The sequence below is a fragment of the Entelurus aequoreus genome, linkage group LG21 (assembly GCF_033978785.1).
Source record: "Entelurus aequoreus isolate RoL-2023_Sb linkage group LG21, RoL_Eaeq_v1.1, whole genome shotgun sequence".
In the NCBI taxonomy this organism is placed as follows: domain Eukaryota; kingdom Metazoa; phylum Chordata; class Actinopteri; order Syngnathiformes; family Syngnathidae; genus Entelurus; species Entelurus aequoreus.
Window position 1 is genome coordinate 13,626,127 of NC_084751.1, and position 18,154 is coordinate 13,644,280.

General features: G+C 37.5%; 1 protein-coding gene across 3 annotated transcripts in view; it reads right to left on the minus strand.

The window, feature by feature from the left end:
* Nucleotides 1–18,154, minus strand: part of LOC133638425 (astrotactin-2-like) — a 910,889-nt gene that overhangs the window by 363,291 nt on the left and 529,444 nt on the right. For all 3 annotated transcript variants that reach the window (XM_062031014.1, XM_062031015.1, XM_062031013.1), the window contains exons 9-11: nt 12,990–13,074; nt 7,448–7,522; nt 2,708–2,845 (exon numbers count right to left, since the gene is read on the minus strand). In XM_062031014.1, coding sequence (XP_061886998.1) covers nt 2,708–2,845; nt 7,448–7,522; nt 12,990–13,074 — 298 coding nt within the window. The remainder of the gene's footprint in view (nt 1–2,707; nt 2,846–7,447; nt 7,523–12,989; nt 13,075–18,154) is intronic.

Here is an 18,154-nt window from a genome sequence, read left to right on the forward strand (position 1 = left end):
GACAATTGCAAAAATAAACGGTGGATGAAGGAGCAGTAAACAGTCGAAAAGAAGATGTTTTTTAAAACTCACTTTATTGTCTCAGGTAGGGATGTAACCCTAAACGGTATAAAGATAAATAAACCGCAGTAAAATTCCTGACGGTTAGTAATACAGCTTACATTTTTCATTACCGAACACCCATCATGTATTAATACATTTTAGGCAACACTGCTTACTTCCTGGAAACAGAGTCGCAGCATAGCCGTTTGGCTTTAGAAAACCTGTCGGCAACCACATGGACCTTGCTCAGGTGATTTTCCCTTTTGAGTAAACGTTTGACTTAATTTCACTCGCTTCACTACCGTGTAGTCTCGTTATTAAATGGCGACAGGTGTGGACAATATTGGAGACAGGCGCATTTGTCCCAGCGGGGAAGAAAGTATTTGATGTTGCTTTTATTTTCTCAACACAGCGTCCTTCACTAGGCTGCTGTGACTGAAAGTTACCATGCAGTAGGCGATGTCTAGGGAATGTTGCCAAAACTTGAGGGTTCCAGTTTCGATCCCTGCTTTCGCCATCCTAGTTACTGTCTTTGGGCAAGATACTTTACCTACCTGCTCCCAGTGACACCCACACTGGTTTAAATGCATCTTAAAGGCCTACTGAAATGATTTTTTTTTATTTAAACGGGAATAGCAGATCCATTCTATGTGTCATACTTGATCATTTTGCGATATTGCCATATTTTTGCTGAAAGGATTTAGTAGAGAAAATCGACGATAAAGTTCGCAACTTTTGCTCGCTGATAAAAAAAAGCCTTGCCTGTACCGGAAGTAGCGTGACGTCACAGGAGCTAGTATTCCTCACAATTCCCCATTGTTTACAATGGAGCGAGAGAGATTCGGACCGAGAATGTGACGATTACCCCATTAATTTGAGCGAGGATGAAAGATTCGTAGATGAGGAACGTTACAGTGAAGGACTTGAGAGGCAGTGATGGACGTATCTTTTTTCGCTCTGACCGTAACTTAGGTACAAGCTGGCTCATTGGATTCCACACTCTCTCCTTTTTCTATTGTAGATCACAGATGTGTATTTTAAACCACCTCAGATACTATATCCTCTTGAAAATGAGACTCGAGAACGCGAAATGGACATTCACAGTGACTGAACATGTAAATACACGATTAATAATATTCAGCTTTGCGAAGCTAAAAAAATAGAAGCTAACCTAGCAACGTAGCCAACGTGATAGCATAGCAGTCTCAAATGCAGATAGAAACTAAATAAAAAAAAACCCTGACTGGATGGATAGACAGAAGATCAAAAATACTATTAAACCATGAACATGTAAATACACGATTAATAATATTCAGCTTTTCGAAGCTAAAAAAAATAGAAGCTAACCTAGCTACGTAGCCAACGTGATAGCATAGCAGTCTCAAATGCAGATAGAAACTAAATAAAAAAAAACTCTGACTGGATGGATAGACAGAAGATCAAAAATACTATTAAACCATGAACATGTAAATACACGATTAATAATATTCAGCTTTTCGAAGCTAAAAAAAATAGAAGCTAACCTAGCTACGTAGCCAACGTGATAGCATAGCAGTCTCAAATGCAGATAGAAACTAAATAAAAAAAAACCCTGACTGGATGGATAGACAGAAGATCAAAAATACTATTAAACCATGAACATGTAAATACACGATTAATAATATTCAGCTTGGCGAAGCTAAAAAAAACAGAAGCTAACTTAGATGCGGCGGCGGGCTTACTCACTGTAGTGCGTCTGCTATCCTGCTCAAAACACAACACAACCTCCTGGTGTTGGTGTTGCTGTAGTCCGCCGCTCCACCGATCGCACCTACAACTTTCTTATTTGCAGTCTCCATTGTCCATTAAACAAATTGCAAAAGATTCACCAACACAGATGTCCAGAATACTGTGGAATTTTGTCGAAGAAAACAGAGGTATTTGAATTGGGTCCAAACACTTCCCTTGCCCTCGTGACGTCAAGCGCATACGTCATCATCCCGCGACGTTTTCAAGCGGAAGTTTCCTGGGGAGTTTAAAATTGCACTTTATAAGTTAACCCGGCCGTATTGGCATGTGTTGCAATGTTAAGATGTCATCATTAATATATAAACTATCAGACTGCGTGGTCGGTAGTAGTGGGTTTCAGTAGGCCTTTAAAGATGTAGATAATGGGTTTCACTCTGTAAAGCGCTTTGATTCTCTAGAGAAAAGTGCTATATACATTAAAAATTAACTTATTTTTGCATTTTATTTGACATTTTTGTCTATTTCACCATTCACAACTGTGTCATTGATGAAAAACCAACACAGGGAAATAAGAACATAATGATTTCTTATACCGAACAATTTAAATTTTAGGAATTTGACTAAAGACTTCAAAGAAAATATGATCCAAGAGTTGGGCAGCTTGGTTTAGGTGAAATAATGGTTGGCCCCTAACCTGATGGTTGCGGGTTCAATACTCAGTCCTCCTGTGACGTAATATACTTGAGCAAAATTCTGGACGCCCAGTTGCTTCTGATGCTGCGTCATCAGTAAGTGAATGTGGTAGAGCCAGATTATATTTTTTTGTTCCTATGGTCTTGAACCTTTCCCAATGGTATCAATGATGAAATACCAAAATAGCGATACAAACAGGCTGACAAAAGACAAACACAAATATGCGATCTAGTGTCCGACTGACCTGACCTCCCCTGGATCTTCGATTACCAGCACGTCGGTCTTGCAGCTGGCGATGGGGTTGATGGACAGCTCCACCGGCGGCACCACAAAGCTCTTGCTGACCGGCAGCCACAAGCCTTGACCCAGACTGTAGAGTGATCTGCGTTAGCACAATCACGAGACGGACATTTTCAAGCAAACCACTTTGGACGGACATGAACGTGCAAACAAACGAACACCCCGGAGCCTGGAGAACATTTAGTTAAAACCGCAGAGGGCATACAGCTAGCTGACTTTTTAGCATGTGCGTTTTTATGTGTCTTGCCAAGTGGGCGACAGCATTGCGTTTAATTAAAGCTGAAAATGTTCAACATTTTACAGTCAGCTATTTAAATGTATTTTTGCTTGCCAAACTTAAGCGACACGCCAGCATATCTGAATATAACTCAGCCCTGAGCCACTTTCAAAGGTTTCTTGTTAACTTTTCAATTTTCCAGGTGGAATCTCTCTTGCCAACACATTTTTTTTCTTCTTTTCTTCTTACAGCTCCAAGCATCCCGGAAGAAGACACAGCTGGTTCCTTCCAAAGCTCCCTATCTGTGAAACCAAATCCCCATTGCAATTAAGCTCCTCTTTTTCGATCTCCTTAGAACTAAACAAGCAGTGTGGTCTTTTCCTCCCCATCTTTACCCTACATACAATACATCAGCTACATGTATCGTATTGGCACGGAAGTAAGACAACCGTGGATAAAAGACAAACGCACCTTTTGCAATTGTTTCAAAAAATATATCATTTGGGGAGAAGTTGTTTGGCGCCACTTCTTGGTTTAAATTTAAAACAACACACCATTCAACAACTCCCTTCTTGTCTCTCATGGACACACACCTGTTGTTGTTAATTTTGGACTGACTGGCGGCTGCAAGAACACCAAGGCCGCGGAACATAGACACGCTGCAGGCTTACACACACACACATGCATCCACGACAAATATACGCCACACACACATGCCCCACCCCCCATCCCACGCTTTTGATGGCTTGAATCCCTTAGGGGTGATGGGCAGCTGGGCAGCGCTTGAAGAGCTGCAGCCCGCCACCGTAGCCCCCACTTCCTCCCCTCTGTTGCAAGTCTCGAGTTGTATGTTGTAATATGTATATGTGCTTTGCTATGGAGTTTTTTTTCCCACTCCAGACTGGATTGTATTTTTTTACTCTACCTCTGCCAGTGTCTACCTTTTTCCCATATTTTACGGGGCGCCTTGTGGCGACCCATCAGCGTTCCTGTTCTGTAACCCTGTACACTGTTTGTTTGTCTAATCTTGAACGGGTGGGTTTGTGCTGAAAACAAAGTTTCATTGTACTTGTGCAATGACAATAAAGACCATACCATACCTATCTTTACATTTTCTTGGTATAAAATACCGTCTTATATTTGGAGCAATGTGGTAAATAATTTGATCAATTAATTTTTTGTTGACGGTTTGGGATAGACGCCGGAATATTAACTATTAGACATTATAGACAATTGTACGCTTATATACTTTCTGATTTGTTTAGGTATTAGTTGGTAGATTAATACTTTAGGTAAATTAAAACCAACTATATGTACTATAGCAGTCATGTGCCATCTATTGGCACGCCAAAGAATCACTTGGTTAAAGTACAGTGTGTTATTTCCGAATTTTCAAACACAGTGAATAGTTAGGCTTGGAGAGACAATTTTTGAAAAAAAGTTTGAGATCCATAAGGATGTGAATATTACAAAAACTCAGTTTGATTTGTTTTTGATAATTGGGGTGACAGTTCGGTTCAGAATCGATTCTCAGTTCAAACCGTGTCTCCAATATATTATTTGGTATACGCATTATAATAATGGATAGTATTTGAAAAAAAAGATTCATATATATATATATATATATATATATATATATATATATATATATATATATATAAGGACGGTCAAGTGATTGATTTTTTAATTAGATTAATTACACTAAATAATTATATATTATTCATGTATATATATATATATATATATATATATATATATATATATATATATATATATATATATATATATATATATATATATATATAATTATTCATGTATGTATATATATATATATATATATATATATATATATATATATATATATATATATATATATATATATATATATATATATATATATATATATATATATATATGTGAGGGCTGTCAAGTGATTAACTTTTTTAATTAGATTAAGCATACATATTATTTGGTATACACATTATAATAATGAATAATATTTGGACAAAAATGATTCATATATATATATATATATATATATATATATATATATATATATATATATATATATATATATATATATATATATATATATATATATATATATATATATATACATATATATATATGTGAGGGCTGTCAAGTGATTAACTTTTTTAATTAGATTAAGCATACATATTATTTGGTATACACATTATAATAATGAATAATATTTGGACAAATATGATTCATATATATATATATATATATATATATATATATATATATATATATATATATATATATATATATATATATATATATATATATATATATATATATATATATATATATATATATATATATATATATATATATGTGAGGGCTGTCTGACATAGTCTCTGACATGAGAAGGAGAATGGCTGGTCACGTACTCCGACTGCCAAGAGAGAGACCGGCAAGTGTGGCAATGGACTGGGTGCCAGAAGGGGGAAAGAGGAAGAGAGGACGGCCAAAGAAGACGTGGAGACAAACAGCCAAGGAAGACCTGAGAGAGATGGGAGTCAGCTGGCATGGAGCAAGAAGGATCGCCAGTGACCGGAACAAATGGAGGGCACTCGTCGCCCAATGTTCCAACAGGAATGGGAGGAACTAAGTCTAAGTAAGTAATAGGGCTGTCAAGTGATTAACTTTTTTAAATTAGATTAATCATACTCTTGACCTGTGATTAATCATAATTATGTTATTATTTACTTGCATAGGTAAAATTTGCTTAAGAACAATACCTCAATATTTGGATACAAAGGCACTTTGGTAGTCAGAATGTCATACAGGAACATTTTTGTAATGTCTTACTGAACTTCTAGTGATGTATTAGCTCAAAACTTGTTGACAGTAAATATAGTAAGAATTGAGTGCACATTTTGAAAGTCTTTGTAATAATATAGCAAACAAGGTTGAGTTAAAAATCGATAATAGTTAAATTCAAACAACTTAACACAGTGCACCATTTAAATCTGCATTTACTCTTCTTTAGTTTAAATAGTTGTTGTATTTTTTAGTACAATGGGACCCGAGCTTGCTGTGATTACTTACAGATGTCTAATATATATTTATACACACATATATATTTTATTTTTGTATTTTTATATATATATTTTTTAATTACGATGAATTGATTTAGAACCCGAATACATAAGAATCCCAAATTTGATGTGAATCTATTTTTTTAGCACCCTTAATATAGCCTGCTGCGTATTATACAATATTTTAGTTTGTACACACAATATGTGTTTTTTGACAGTGACCCGATTTTTTGGCTTTACTAAATTTGTTGCTGCTGAATCATAAGTTTTAACATGTTTTTTTTTAAACCCAAAAAATAATAAAAGCTTTTTGTTGGAAAATCTATTAAATTTGCTCTCAAAATGTTTATAATTTACTTTAAAAAATATAATATTGATTATTCATATATTTATATTTAAAATTGTATGTAAATATGTCTAACATTCTTCAAACTTGATAACTATGCAGTTTTTTTAATGAAATCCACAATATAATAAATATTACAGTACTACTAACTAACAGCTATTACAATTGAATACAAGCGTTAAAAAAACAGTTGATCCTCGCCATATCGCACTTCAAAGTTTACTGCTCTAACATATTGCAAAATTAAAATGTTTATTAAGCATATTCAACGGATTTTTCGCCTAAATTAGGCATTTTGAAGCATAACAAAAGCTAAATGATATACACATATCAATACTACAGTAAGTATGGGCCAACAGATAAGACTATGGCTAAAGTCAAGATATGTCTCAGTTTCTATTATTAGGTGTAATTTATTGAATTAAAGGAGTGTAGAAATGACTATGTGGGTGTTATTTCATTTCTAGAGATTTATTTAATGTAAAACAAAAACATGTTTAGATGATCGTAAAAAAGGTTTTTCATTCCTAGCTCTGAAAATATTACATTGATTTATGAATTCATGAATAATTCCTACTCTGCACAAATTTGTTTACCACAGTCATGTCTGGAACAGTTAACAGCGATAAACGAGGGATGACAGTAATACAAATGAAATATCCTATAGCACAATGAAATGTAAATATCCATAAATAATGCAATTCGTATTGGTAAGCTTGTATCAGAATGTGTCTTTCACTTTAAAAATGATCCCATCTTACATGAGAAGTCAACCAAAAACTGCAGTAAAAGCATTCGAAGGAGTCCATCCAGGACCAGGCCTTAGGCTATTTCTCCACACGAAAGGGCCCGTAGGGGGATAGAGGCTCGGACTATAACCAAGCAGGAGTTGCATTATCCTGTCCATCCATCTGTGTCTGTGTTTCTCTGCAGGCATCCTTATGCTCCATCACCCTCACAAACACATGCCAAAAAAACAACACGACTGGGAGGACGGGTCAACCGAGGTCATGCTCGCAAACTCGAGATGCTCCAGAAGTAAAAGAAAGAACTCACCTGAAGATCCTCTCTGGGGCTTGTTCTCCGGTAACTAGGTCGTAGCCTTTCTCCAAGTTAGCGTACGGCCAAGGCCTTAGCAGAAGAATAAGAAACCAGTGACATCATCATTCAATTGCACTACGAGTACATACAGTATTCCTTGTAAAATTGTGATTGCAGCTCAATGAGAAAATGCATGGGGCTAAGATTACCCGTCTATCACAGATCTTCCCTACAAAAATAAACTGGATCCATGGCTGGACGGGGTCCAGCAGATGACAGGTGGAGGTGAATAGCAATGTGACACATTAAACAATGTCAGAGCGAGCTGCATGGCTCATTTGGTTCATTTTATCTCTCTACTACTCATTTTCTAAAGACCTTGTTGTTACTTAGTCCCTCGATTCACTCTTTCCCTATACAGCACTTTCCTTTAGTCCTTTAATCCTACTACCAACTCCCTATACTGGCTGGGCTGTTTTGAAGTTCATTCAAGCACTTTTGTTTTAATAGTCTCTGGGTCGGGTGTGGCGGACACTAGCAAATAACAGCTGGGGTCTCTAATTACAGCCTGTTCTAGCAATCATAGCTGCGGCTGTAGGCAAACCCGATATAGTTTATAATCATTGTATCTGCACTTAAAACATCACAAGTGGTTAGCAGCCAGTAACTTTATCTTGCTCTGCATGTACTTAAATTATTATTATTAGTATTATCATTGTTATTAATTATTGACACTTATTTACCAAATACATTTCCATTGAAATTAAGGATCTATTTTGGTAATTAATTTGCCCAGGTCTGGTATAGGCCATTAAGTTGAATGTGGTAGTGTCATGATCCGAGGCCCGGATCATGTTTTGGTATTTTGGACTCCCTAAGTTCCTGTCATTGTGCACCCTTGAGTTTGTTTAGTTACCATGGCTACTTATTATTTTCACCTGCCTCTCAGTGGTGTTCGGGATGCTCACCTGTTCCCCGAGCACTAATCAGAGGCATTATTTAAGCCTGCCTTTGCCGGTCAGTCGGGCTGGCTTCATTATGTCACATGCGGGGGGTCGCAGCTTGCTGCAAGGTTCGTTCCCCCGGGATGCAAACTGACCACTCCGGACAGGACTTGCCGTAGTGATGGGTTGATGAGGCGTCATGAAGCGTTTCGAAACATTGCCAAACTGTATTGATACTGTGTCGATACTGTGTCACTAAATACTGACATCTGCTGGACATTAAAAATCCCTACAGGCAACCTATGGACTGACTCAACTGACACTGATTTTATGACCTAGTATATACAATAATATAAACCAAGTCATTGTATTTCATTTAGGATTATTTCCTATCTTCATTTAAATAAAATATATTTTTATCTTTTTTAGATACAGTCAATAAATAATGTGAACATGTATCATAACATGGAAAACTAAGAGAACGTGTTGTGAATGAGGATGCTTGTGGACTGGGAATTTTTTTTTTTTTTTTTTGTACAAAAAAACAGTTTTTCCAACGTATTAAGTTTTAGACGATTTCTCTTAGTTATTATTTCTCTGGCTGTAGAAAAGACCCGCTCACAGGCAATGTTCCCTCTAATTGTTCATGTGTCTGAGCAAACACAAAAACTCCCTGAGCATTCAGTGGAGCACATGTGAGCAACATCACACGCGGCAATACCAGCAGCACACCTGTCTCAAACCAATCTTTTATAATAACACTCAAATGAGAGGAGTCATTTTCATGAGATTATTTTGTAATATTAGTGATTTGGCCTGCTTGTAATGAAAATAAAAGAAATCTTGTTTTTCATAAGCTATGGATTAGTATTGTACAATAGGTCCGGGTGGGGGTCCTGCTTTGGAAATCATTTGTACCCCTTTCAGAGATCACATTTAGTTCCCCTTAAACATCCTCATGTTGCACAATGAAATGTAAGCATAGGATGAAGTGTGCATTCCTGTAACTTTCTCTAGTAACAGCATTCCATAATTAATATCAATAAAATGGCAGTAGAATAAGCATACCTATGACTGAGGAGTCATAGTGTAACTTTGTGTGGTGTTTGAGTTGTCCGACTTTTTGTGTGGCCATAAACGCACCAGTGGCTTAGTGGTATGCGTGTTGGTGACAGATGACAAGTTGGTTTTGGCCTGGTTTGTACGGCAGAAAATGACTAGTTTTTCGAGATAGAAGTTTTTTACTCATGTTTTTGGTGCGGTTATAGCCAAATATAAACAGTTTTGCTCAATAAAGTGATCTATATAATTTCTGTCCTCGAAGCATCTCGATAGACATTACAATAATTGAACAGTGTTCAATTGAACGGTGTTGACGAACAAGGTTAGGGTCGCTTGTTGTCACTGTCACTCAGAGTTGCATTGCAAAATTACACAGAATAAATGTGTTTATTTTGCTAATAATTCAGATGGGTTTGATTTGGTGTGCGGCATATATTTGGTGTGCGCAGAGGACGCTTGAGCAGTGCGCAATTGCGCAGGCGCGCAACTTAGAGGGAACGTTGCTCACAGGGCACAGAGGAGGCGGGAGTGCGACACAGTTCGCGTATCGGTCACGTGACCAAAACAGCTCATGATCGGTCACGTGACTTTCTAAAAGCGGTACACGCACCGACACAGGGTATCGCTCTATGAGCTCGACGCATGCGCCGATGCAGCGGTGTTGCCGGACCCGTCATTAACTTGCAGGTAGGAACATGATGTATTCTCAAAAACTCGAACAAGTGCCAAAACAGAAAACAAGCCGACGGAACAACGTGCCGATCGCACTGGAAGCTAAGGCTACCACTTAGCATAGGCAAAAGACAAGGAATACTCACGTAACTTGTTGCATGAAGCAAACAAAGAAGCCAGGCCGACTGACCGGCAAAGGCAGGCTTAAATAATGCCTCTGATCAGTGCTCGCGGAACAGGTGAAAAGTGAAGACTTATTGTACTTTGGAGAGCCTTCTTCTTTCTTTGTCGTGATGCAAAATTGTAAGATTACCTAGAGTCCATTCTGAGTACTTGACTTCCTTTTTCACCGTCAAGTATTTGAGCTGATGGGGAGTTTGCAACCGTATGTGGAACAACCCGTATTGAAATATGGTACCATTTGATTTAAAGTGAATCGGTACTCTGTAGTACAGACAGATTTCGGTCGGTAGCACTACCTATATGCACAAAAAGACTGTACCGTATTTTCCGGACCATAGGGTGCATCGGATTATAAGGCGCACTGCCGGTGAATGGTCTATTTTTGATCTGTTTTCATATTAAAAGGGCACCAGATTATAGGGCGCATTAAACGAGTCATATTATTATTATTTGTATCTAAATGGAAAACACTTCTTTGTGGTCTACATAACATGTAATGGTGGTTCTTAGGGCCAAAATGTTGCATAAAATATGTTTTACAGATCATATTCAAGTCGCTTTCTGACAGTCGCTTCTGGATGCGCTGTTTTGTGGGCGGTCTTATTTATGTGGCTCACCTTCGGCAGCGTCTGTTCTCCGTCATCTTTGTTGTAGCGGTGTAGCGTGCAAGGACGGGAGTGAAAGACATGTCAAAAGATGGAGCTAACCGTTTTAATGATATTCTGACTTTACTTAAATCAATAACAGAACAGCATCTCCTCATCCGCCAGAAATGTGTCCCTTGAAAAACCGTCCGACCGGAACTCTCTAATAACTAAAGTTCATTGGGTGAATAATGTAAACTCACTACACCGGTATGTTTTAGCGCTTTCATGGCGAGTGTACTGACAGATATAAGTAAGAACTTTACACTACTTTATATTAGAAATGGCAACAGCGGAGGATGAATGTCCCATAACAAGAAGATCGAGAAAAAGAAGAAGCTTATTGACTACGGTTCGGCACGGACTACAAAGCCGGACGCTCGCAATTTTTCATTATTAATGCAGATCCCAAATACAGTTTGCAGATACCAGAAGGTAAGATACGTCGCTTTTGCATAATATTGCAAAACAAAACGCCAGATAATAGGTCTTGTCTTATACACACACCATATTAATACTCGTATGTTTAATGCGCCGACAATCCTTCAAGCGGTGCGGCTTCAAAGCTTACCAAAGTCATACTAAAACATTTTGATAGATTTTTGAGCGCCGTGTGTCATGTTCTATATTTTCAATGGAACATTTAAAATGTTGGTGTTGTGTACTTGAGACCCGTCATACTGCAGCCTACACACTGCAGCCTACACTTATCTCTTATGTTTGACTGCCATCTACTGCAGTGTTTCCCATACATTCATTTATTTGTGGCGGCCCGCCACGAAATAATTACATCCGCCACAAATAAACATTAAAAAAAAAAAAAATATATATATATATATATATATATATATATATATATATATATATATATATATATATATATATATATATATATATATATTTTTTTTTTTTTTTTTTTTTTTTTGGTTTTTTTTTTTTTGTTGTTGTTGTTGTTTTTGTCCTTTCCAGCTTCTCAGGCAAATTATATAGTTGATGTAGATGCCCATATAGGCTGTTCAGATTTACTTTACAAAAGAGAAGTGTAGGATACTTCTCTTGTTGCCTTATTTGTATTTGACCACTACTGTTTTCTGTTTATTTGTTACTGACTGTGGCATGACACCTCTGCCTCTGTTTCACTTTATGTTGCTGGTAAATAATATGGTTGTAGTAGTAGGCTAAAGTTAAATTATTAAGTATGCACTAATTAAAGGGGCAGAGCTTTAAGAGACATTTTAGCTTTTATATTTGATAAGATATATTTTTTGTAAGAACCACAATTAATAAATATATTTCAGTGAATAACTTATTGTTCAAATCTGCATATAAATATGTACATAAAGTGTTGTAATAATATTGTAAAATGGATGGATGGATGGATGGATGTTTAAAACAAAACTGTTATTATTAATTAGTAAGTATACATTTTTTGAGCCTTTTTAGAGAAAATCATATCATTGTAGTAAATTATGCAAATAACTCGATGATGTCATGGTGACCCCATAGCCACGCCCATAGCCACGCCCCCACCGCCACAGGTATCTTGGCAGTTTATGGGAAACACTGTACTGGTCACACTTATTACACCATGTACCAAATAAAATAGCTTTGAGGTGGGTAAGCTCAACCAAACTTATTACTTACCGGGTTATAAGGCGCACTGTCAAGTTTTGAGAAAAAAATAAATACAATTAAGTGTGCAAATAGTCCGGAAAATACGGTAGTTACTGTTTATGAGTGTGTGAGAAGTTAATAACAGTGTATGGAGGGTTTATACAGATCTAAAATACATATAATAATCATGTAAATCATCAAATAAATAGCGTCCCTGCTTCCCGGAAATGCACCTACCATGGCGGGGTCTGAAACGCCACTCCCGCAATAATTGAGGGGCTGGAACTAACCAAAATGACACAATTCCTAAGAATCATCAACATCAAGGTATGACCGCAATTTATGATGAATATAGAATGCTCATACAGTTTAAAGACCAGCCTGTGAATGTGTGTGTAAGGTCATCAAATGCGTTTCCACCTGCAAGACAGTACGTACCCTTCATTCTGACCCCAGTCACTGCGAACACACAGGTGTTTATGGACAGGATCCGGGGAATAGCCGTCATGACAGCTGCATTCTCCTGAGATAGAGAGGGAAAAAAAAGACATTTATTGTCAGAAGCTGAATAAATTACCATTTAGAACAGTGCTACTTAATCCTCAAGCTTGTTTTGCACAAAAGGAATCCAGTCTGTGCACATTGGTACTATCCATTTGACCAAGCTCCAGTGTGCTTAGATTAAGTGTTTGGGTTTTTAAAGCAAAATGTTGTAATTGTGCCAAAAGCAAAAAAGTGTCTGCCTTGTATTTTTTTTAATTAAAAAAAAGCTGACTACAATGAATTGATGATGCCTTTTAGGTAGATGGCACTTGTGAAGCCTTAGGTAAGATTTCGTAAAAACCCTCAACAGATTTCTAAATAAATAGTGATGACCGCTCCCACTTGGCCCCCTTTTCGGAAAACCACAACTGCGAGAAAAAAAAAAAGAAAAAAAAGAAAACGTGTCATGGCCACGCAGGCAACACCATTCACATTTTATCACCTGCTGTTTAATAATTTACTGGCTAAGTTTATAGGCCCTCCACTGGCTTCCTCCGGGGGGGATGCGGCAGCCATAGGATGAGGCTAAAGAGCCGCAACAAATATTCCGATTGCCCTTTGTGCGGTAAATGGTGCCTGGTTGAAAAGCAACAGAAGGAGCAATAAAAGCTACGGCAGGATAATAGTAGCACCCAAGACAATAGTTCAGGTGATGACGGATAGCTGGTAGTGTTATTTGTGTTAGGAGCATCTAGTTTTTCACTGACAAAAACATACTCATTGACTTTAAAGGCCTACTGAAATGAAATGTTCTTATTTAAACGGGGATAGCAGATCCATTCTATGTGTCATACTTGATCATTTCGCGATATTGCCATATTTTTGCTGAAAGGATTTAGTAGAGAACAATGACGATAAAGTTTTGGTCGGTGATAAAAAAGCCTTGCCTGTACCGGAAGTAGCGTGACGTCGCAGGTTGAAGGGCTCCTCACATTTGCATATTGTTTACACCAGCAGCGAGAGCGATTCGGACCGAGAAAGCGACGATTACCCCATTAATTTGAGCCAGGATGAAAGATTTGTGGATGAGGAACGTGAGAGTGAAGGATTAGAGTGCAGTGCAGGACATATCTTTTTTCGCTCTGACTGTAACTTAGGTACAAGGGCTCATTGGATTCCACACTTTCTCCTTTTTCTATTGTGGATCACGGATTTGTATTTTAAACCACCTCGGATACTATATCCTCTTGAAAATGAGAGTCGACAACGCGAAATGGACATTCACAGTGACTTTTATCTCCATGACAATACATCGGTGAAGCACTTTAGCTACTGAGCTAACGTGATAGCATCGTGCTTAACTGCATATAGAAACAAAACAAATACGCCCCTGACAGGAAGGATAGACAGAAGATCAATAATACTACCAAACTCTGGACATGTAACTACACGGTTAATGCTTTCCAGCTTGGCGAAGCTTAGCAATGCTGTTGCAAACGACGCCATTGAAGTTAACTTAGCTACGGAACCTCGACAGAGCTATGCTAAAAACATTAGCTCTGCACCTACGCCAGCTCTCATCTGCTCATCACGACCCGTGCTCACCTGCGTTCCAGCGATCGACGGTACGACGAAGGACTTCACCCGATCACCGATGCGGTCGGCGGCCCGGAGATGAAGGAAGTCAAGGTGAGGTCGTTCGGCTAGCGCGTCTGCTATCCTCAAAGTCCTCCCGGTTGTGTTGCTGTAGTCCGCCGCTAATACACCGATACCACCTACAACTTTGTTCTTTGCAGTCTCCATTGTTCATTAAACAAATTGCAAAAGATTCACCAACACAGATGTCCAGAATACTGTGGAATTTTGAGATGAAAACAGAGCTTTTTGTATTGGATTCAATGGGCTCCGAATACTTCCGCTTCAACAGTTGACGTCACGCGCAAACGTCATCATATCGAAACGTTTTCAGCCGGAAGTTTCGCGGGAAATTTAAAATTGCACTTTATAAGTTAACCCGGCCGTATTGGCATGTGTTGCAATGTTAAGATTTCATCATTGATATATAAACTATCAGACTGCGTGGTCGGTAGTAGTGGGTTTCAGTAGGCCTTTAAAGTGTAATAATTAATACAATGTTTATTTCTACTCCTTTTCGTACATGTTGAAATGTGCCAATGTAAACACACCATATTTGTTCTGACTATAAGCGGCTGGTTTTTTCCTACACTTTAAAACCTGCGGCTTATAAAACGGTGTGGCTGATTTATGGATTTTTCTTCGCTAACAGCCATGATGTTTCGTATTCAACAAATAGTTTACAACACTGAACAGGTGTGTTATTGTTTGAGCTACGATGCCATCTTTTTGACGAGTTTGTATTTGCGGTTTCATCCCTTGAATCGGAAGTGCAACCGTCCATAGCGTTTCTGCTCGAAAGGATTCTTCATTCATCACTCCGAACAATGTTTGTAAGTTTTGCAATATAACCAAAACAATTCATACTTCCTAAACCCGCCCCATGTGTGATATGTGTAGGACTGTTTTCATGCATATATGTACGTGCTATCGTAATGTAATCAAGCTAGCATTGTTAGCATTAGCTAATATGCTAACACATTTAGGAGTATATGTGTTAGTATTATTAAATTACAATGGCATTCTTATTGTATTGATTTAGTTTCGTAAACTCACCAAAACGTCACTGTGGACTGTGGAGTCTGTTCAGTTGGTTAAAGAGCTAGCTTCTGCAGCTAGTGGGTCCATGACGATTACTTTTGTACCGGTATATACAAACCCCGTTTCCATATGAGTTGGGAAATTGTGTTAGATGTAAATATAAACAGAATACAATGATTTGCAAATCATTTTTAACCCATATTCAGTTGAATATGCTACAAAGACAACATATTTGATGTTCAAACTGATAAACTTTTTTTTTTTTTTGCAAATAATCATTAACTTTAGAATTTGATGCCAGCAACACGTGACAAAGAAGTTGGGAAAGATGGCAATAAATACTGATAAAGTTGAGGAATGCTCATCAAACACTTATTTGGATCATCCCACAGGTGAACAGGCAAATTGGGAACAGGTGGGTGCCATGATTGGGTATAAAAGTAGATTCCATGAAATGCTCAGTCATTCACAAACAAGGATGGGGTGAGGGTCACCACTTTGTCAACAAATGCGTGAGCAAATTGTTGAACAGTTTAAGAAAAACCTTTCTCAACCAACTATTGCAAGGAATTTAGGGATTTCACCATCTACGGTCCGTAAAATCATCAAAGGGTTCAGAGAATCTGGAGAAATCACTGCACGTAAGCAGCTAAGCCCGTGACCTTCGATCCCTCAGGCTGTACTGCATTAACAAGCGACATCAGTGTGTAAAGGATATCACCACATGGGCTCAGGAACACTTCAGAAATCCACTGTCAGTAACTACAGTTGGTCGCTACATCTGTAATTGCAAGTTAAAACTCACCTATGCAAGGCGAAAACCGTTTATCAACAACACCCAGAAACGCCGTCACCTTCGCTGGGCCTGAGTTCATCTAAGATGGACTGATACAAAGTGGAAAAGTGTTCTGTGGTCTGACGAGTCCACATTTCAAATTGTTTTTGGAAACAAGGAGTGTTGTTAAAAGGAAAGGCCATGTAACACAGTGGTGAACATGCCATTTCCCAACTACTTTGGCACGTGTTGCAGACATGAAATTCTAAGTTAATTATTCTTTGCAAAAAAACATAAAGTTTATGAGTTTGAACATCAAATATGTTGTCTTTGTAGTGCATTCAATTGAATATGGGTTGAAAAGGATTTGCAAATCATTGTATTCCGTTTATATTTACATCCAACACAATTTCCCAACTCATATGGAAACGGGGTTTGTATATGCGGCTCATATGCTTAATATGCGTAAACATTTATTTATTCTAAAATGTGGTGGGTGTGGCCTAAATACCTGTTCGCTCTATATCTTGGAAAGTACTGTAATCTGCATTCATTTAACTTGGTTAGGCGTTAACTAAAAACAAAACATATATTTGTATGTTTTGTACCAAACCTAATTAAGCTATGTAGCATTAATCAATCGATCTCGATGTAATTATTTTGAATTAATTGAATATAACTTTTCAAAAAAAACTGTTGACTTATTTGCTGCTGAAATGGGCTGTCATAGGAATCAAAAGTAAAGAGGTGTTGATTCCTACCTTATCAAAAGCATGCTTCTCCAAATGTAGTGTTTTTGTTTTGTTATTAGCTGCAAAACAACCTAATTGTGTGGAAGTAGCATTTGTCGTCGGCAAATTAACAATTAGCGCTAACAACCATTTGTTTCTAGAACTCAGATTTCACATCGCTGTGGTTGTATTTTCAAACAAACATTGCATTCATATCACCATCACCATGCACTACGGACTTTGTGAACATGAGAAAGGCCAGTATATTCTGTGCAGCATTCATTCTTATTTTTTTCAAAATTACAAACAAATATGATTAAAATAAAAATTTAAAATTATGTTATAAAATAAATGTTTCGAGACCCAAAACAAACCAAAAAAACCCCAACTGAAAACCTAATGTCCGATTTTGTGCGCAGTTGGAAAATGGACAAAACCCCAAAACCGGTGAAGTTGGCACATTGTGTAAATCGTAAATAAAAACAAAATACAATGATTTGCAAATCCTTTTCAACTTATATTCAATTGAGTAGACTGCAAAGACAAGATACTTAACGTTCGAACTGGAAAACAATGTTATTTTTTTTCAAAATATTAGCTAATTTGGAATTTGATGCCTGCAACATTTTTCAAAAAAGCTGGCACACGTGGCAAAAAAGACTGAGAAAGTTGAGGAATGCTCATCAAACACTTATTTGGAACATCCCACAGGTGAACATGGTTAATTGGGGACAGGTGGGTGCCATGATTGGGTATAAAAGCAGCTTCCATGAAACGCTCAGTCATTCACAAACAAGGATGGGGCGGGGGTCACCACTTTGTGAACAAATATACAGATATAATATATCTGTATATATATTATTATGTACACATATTATGTATATATGTTAGATTTTTTAAATCGCTATATTAGTCTATTTATACCTGCATTGTCCTTT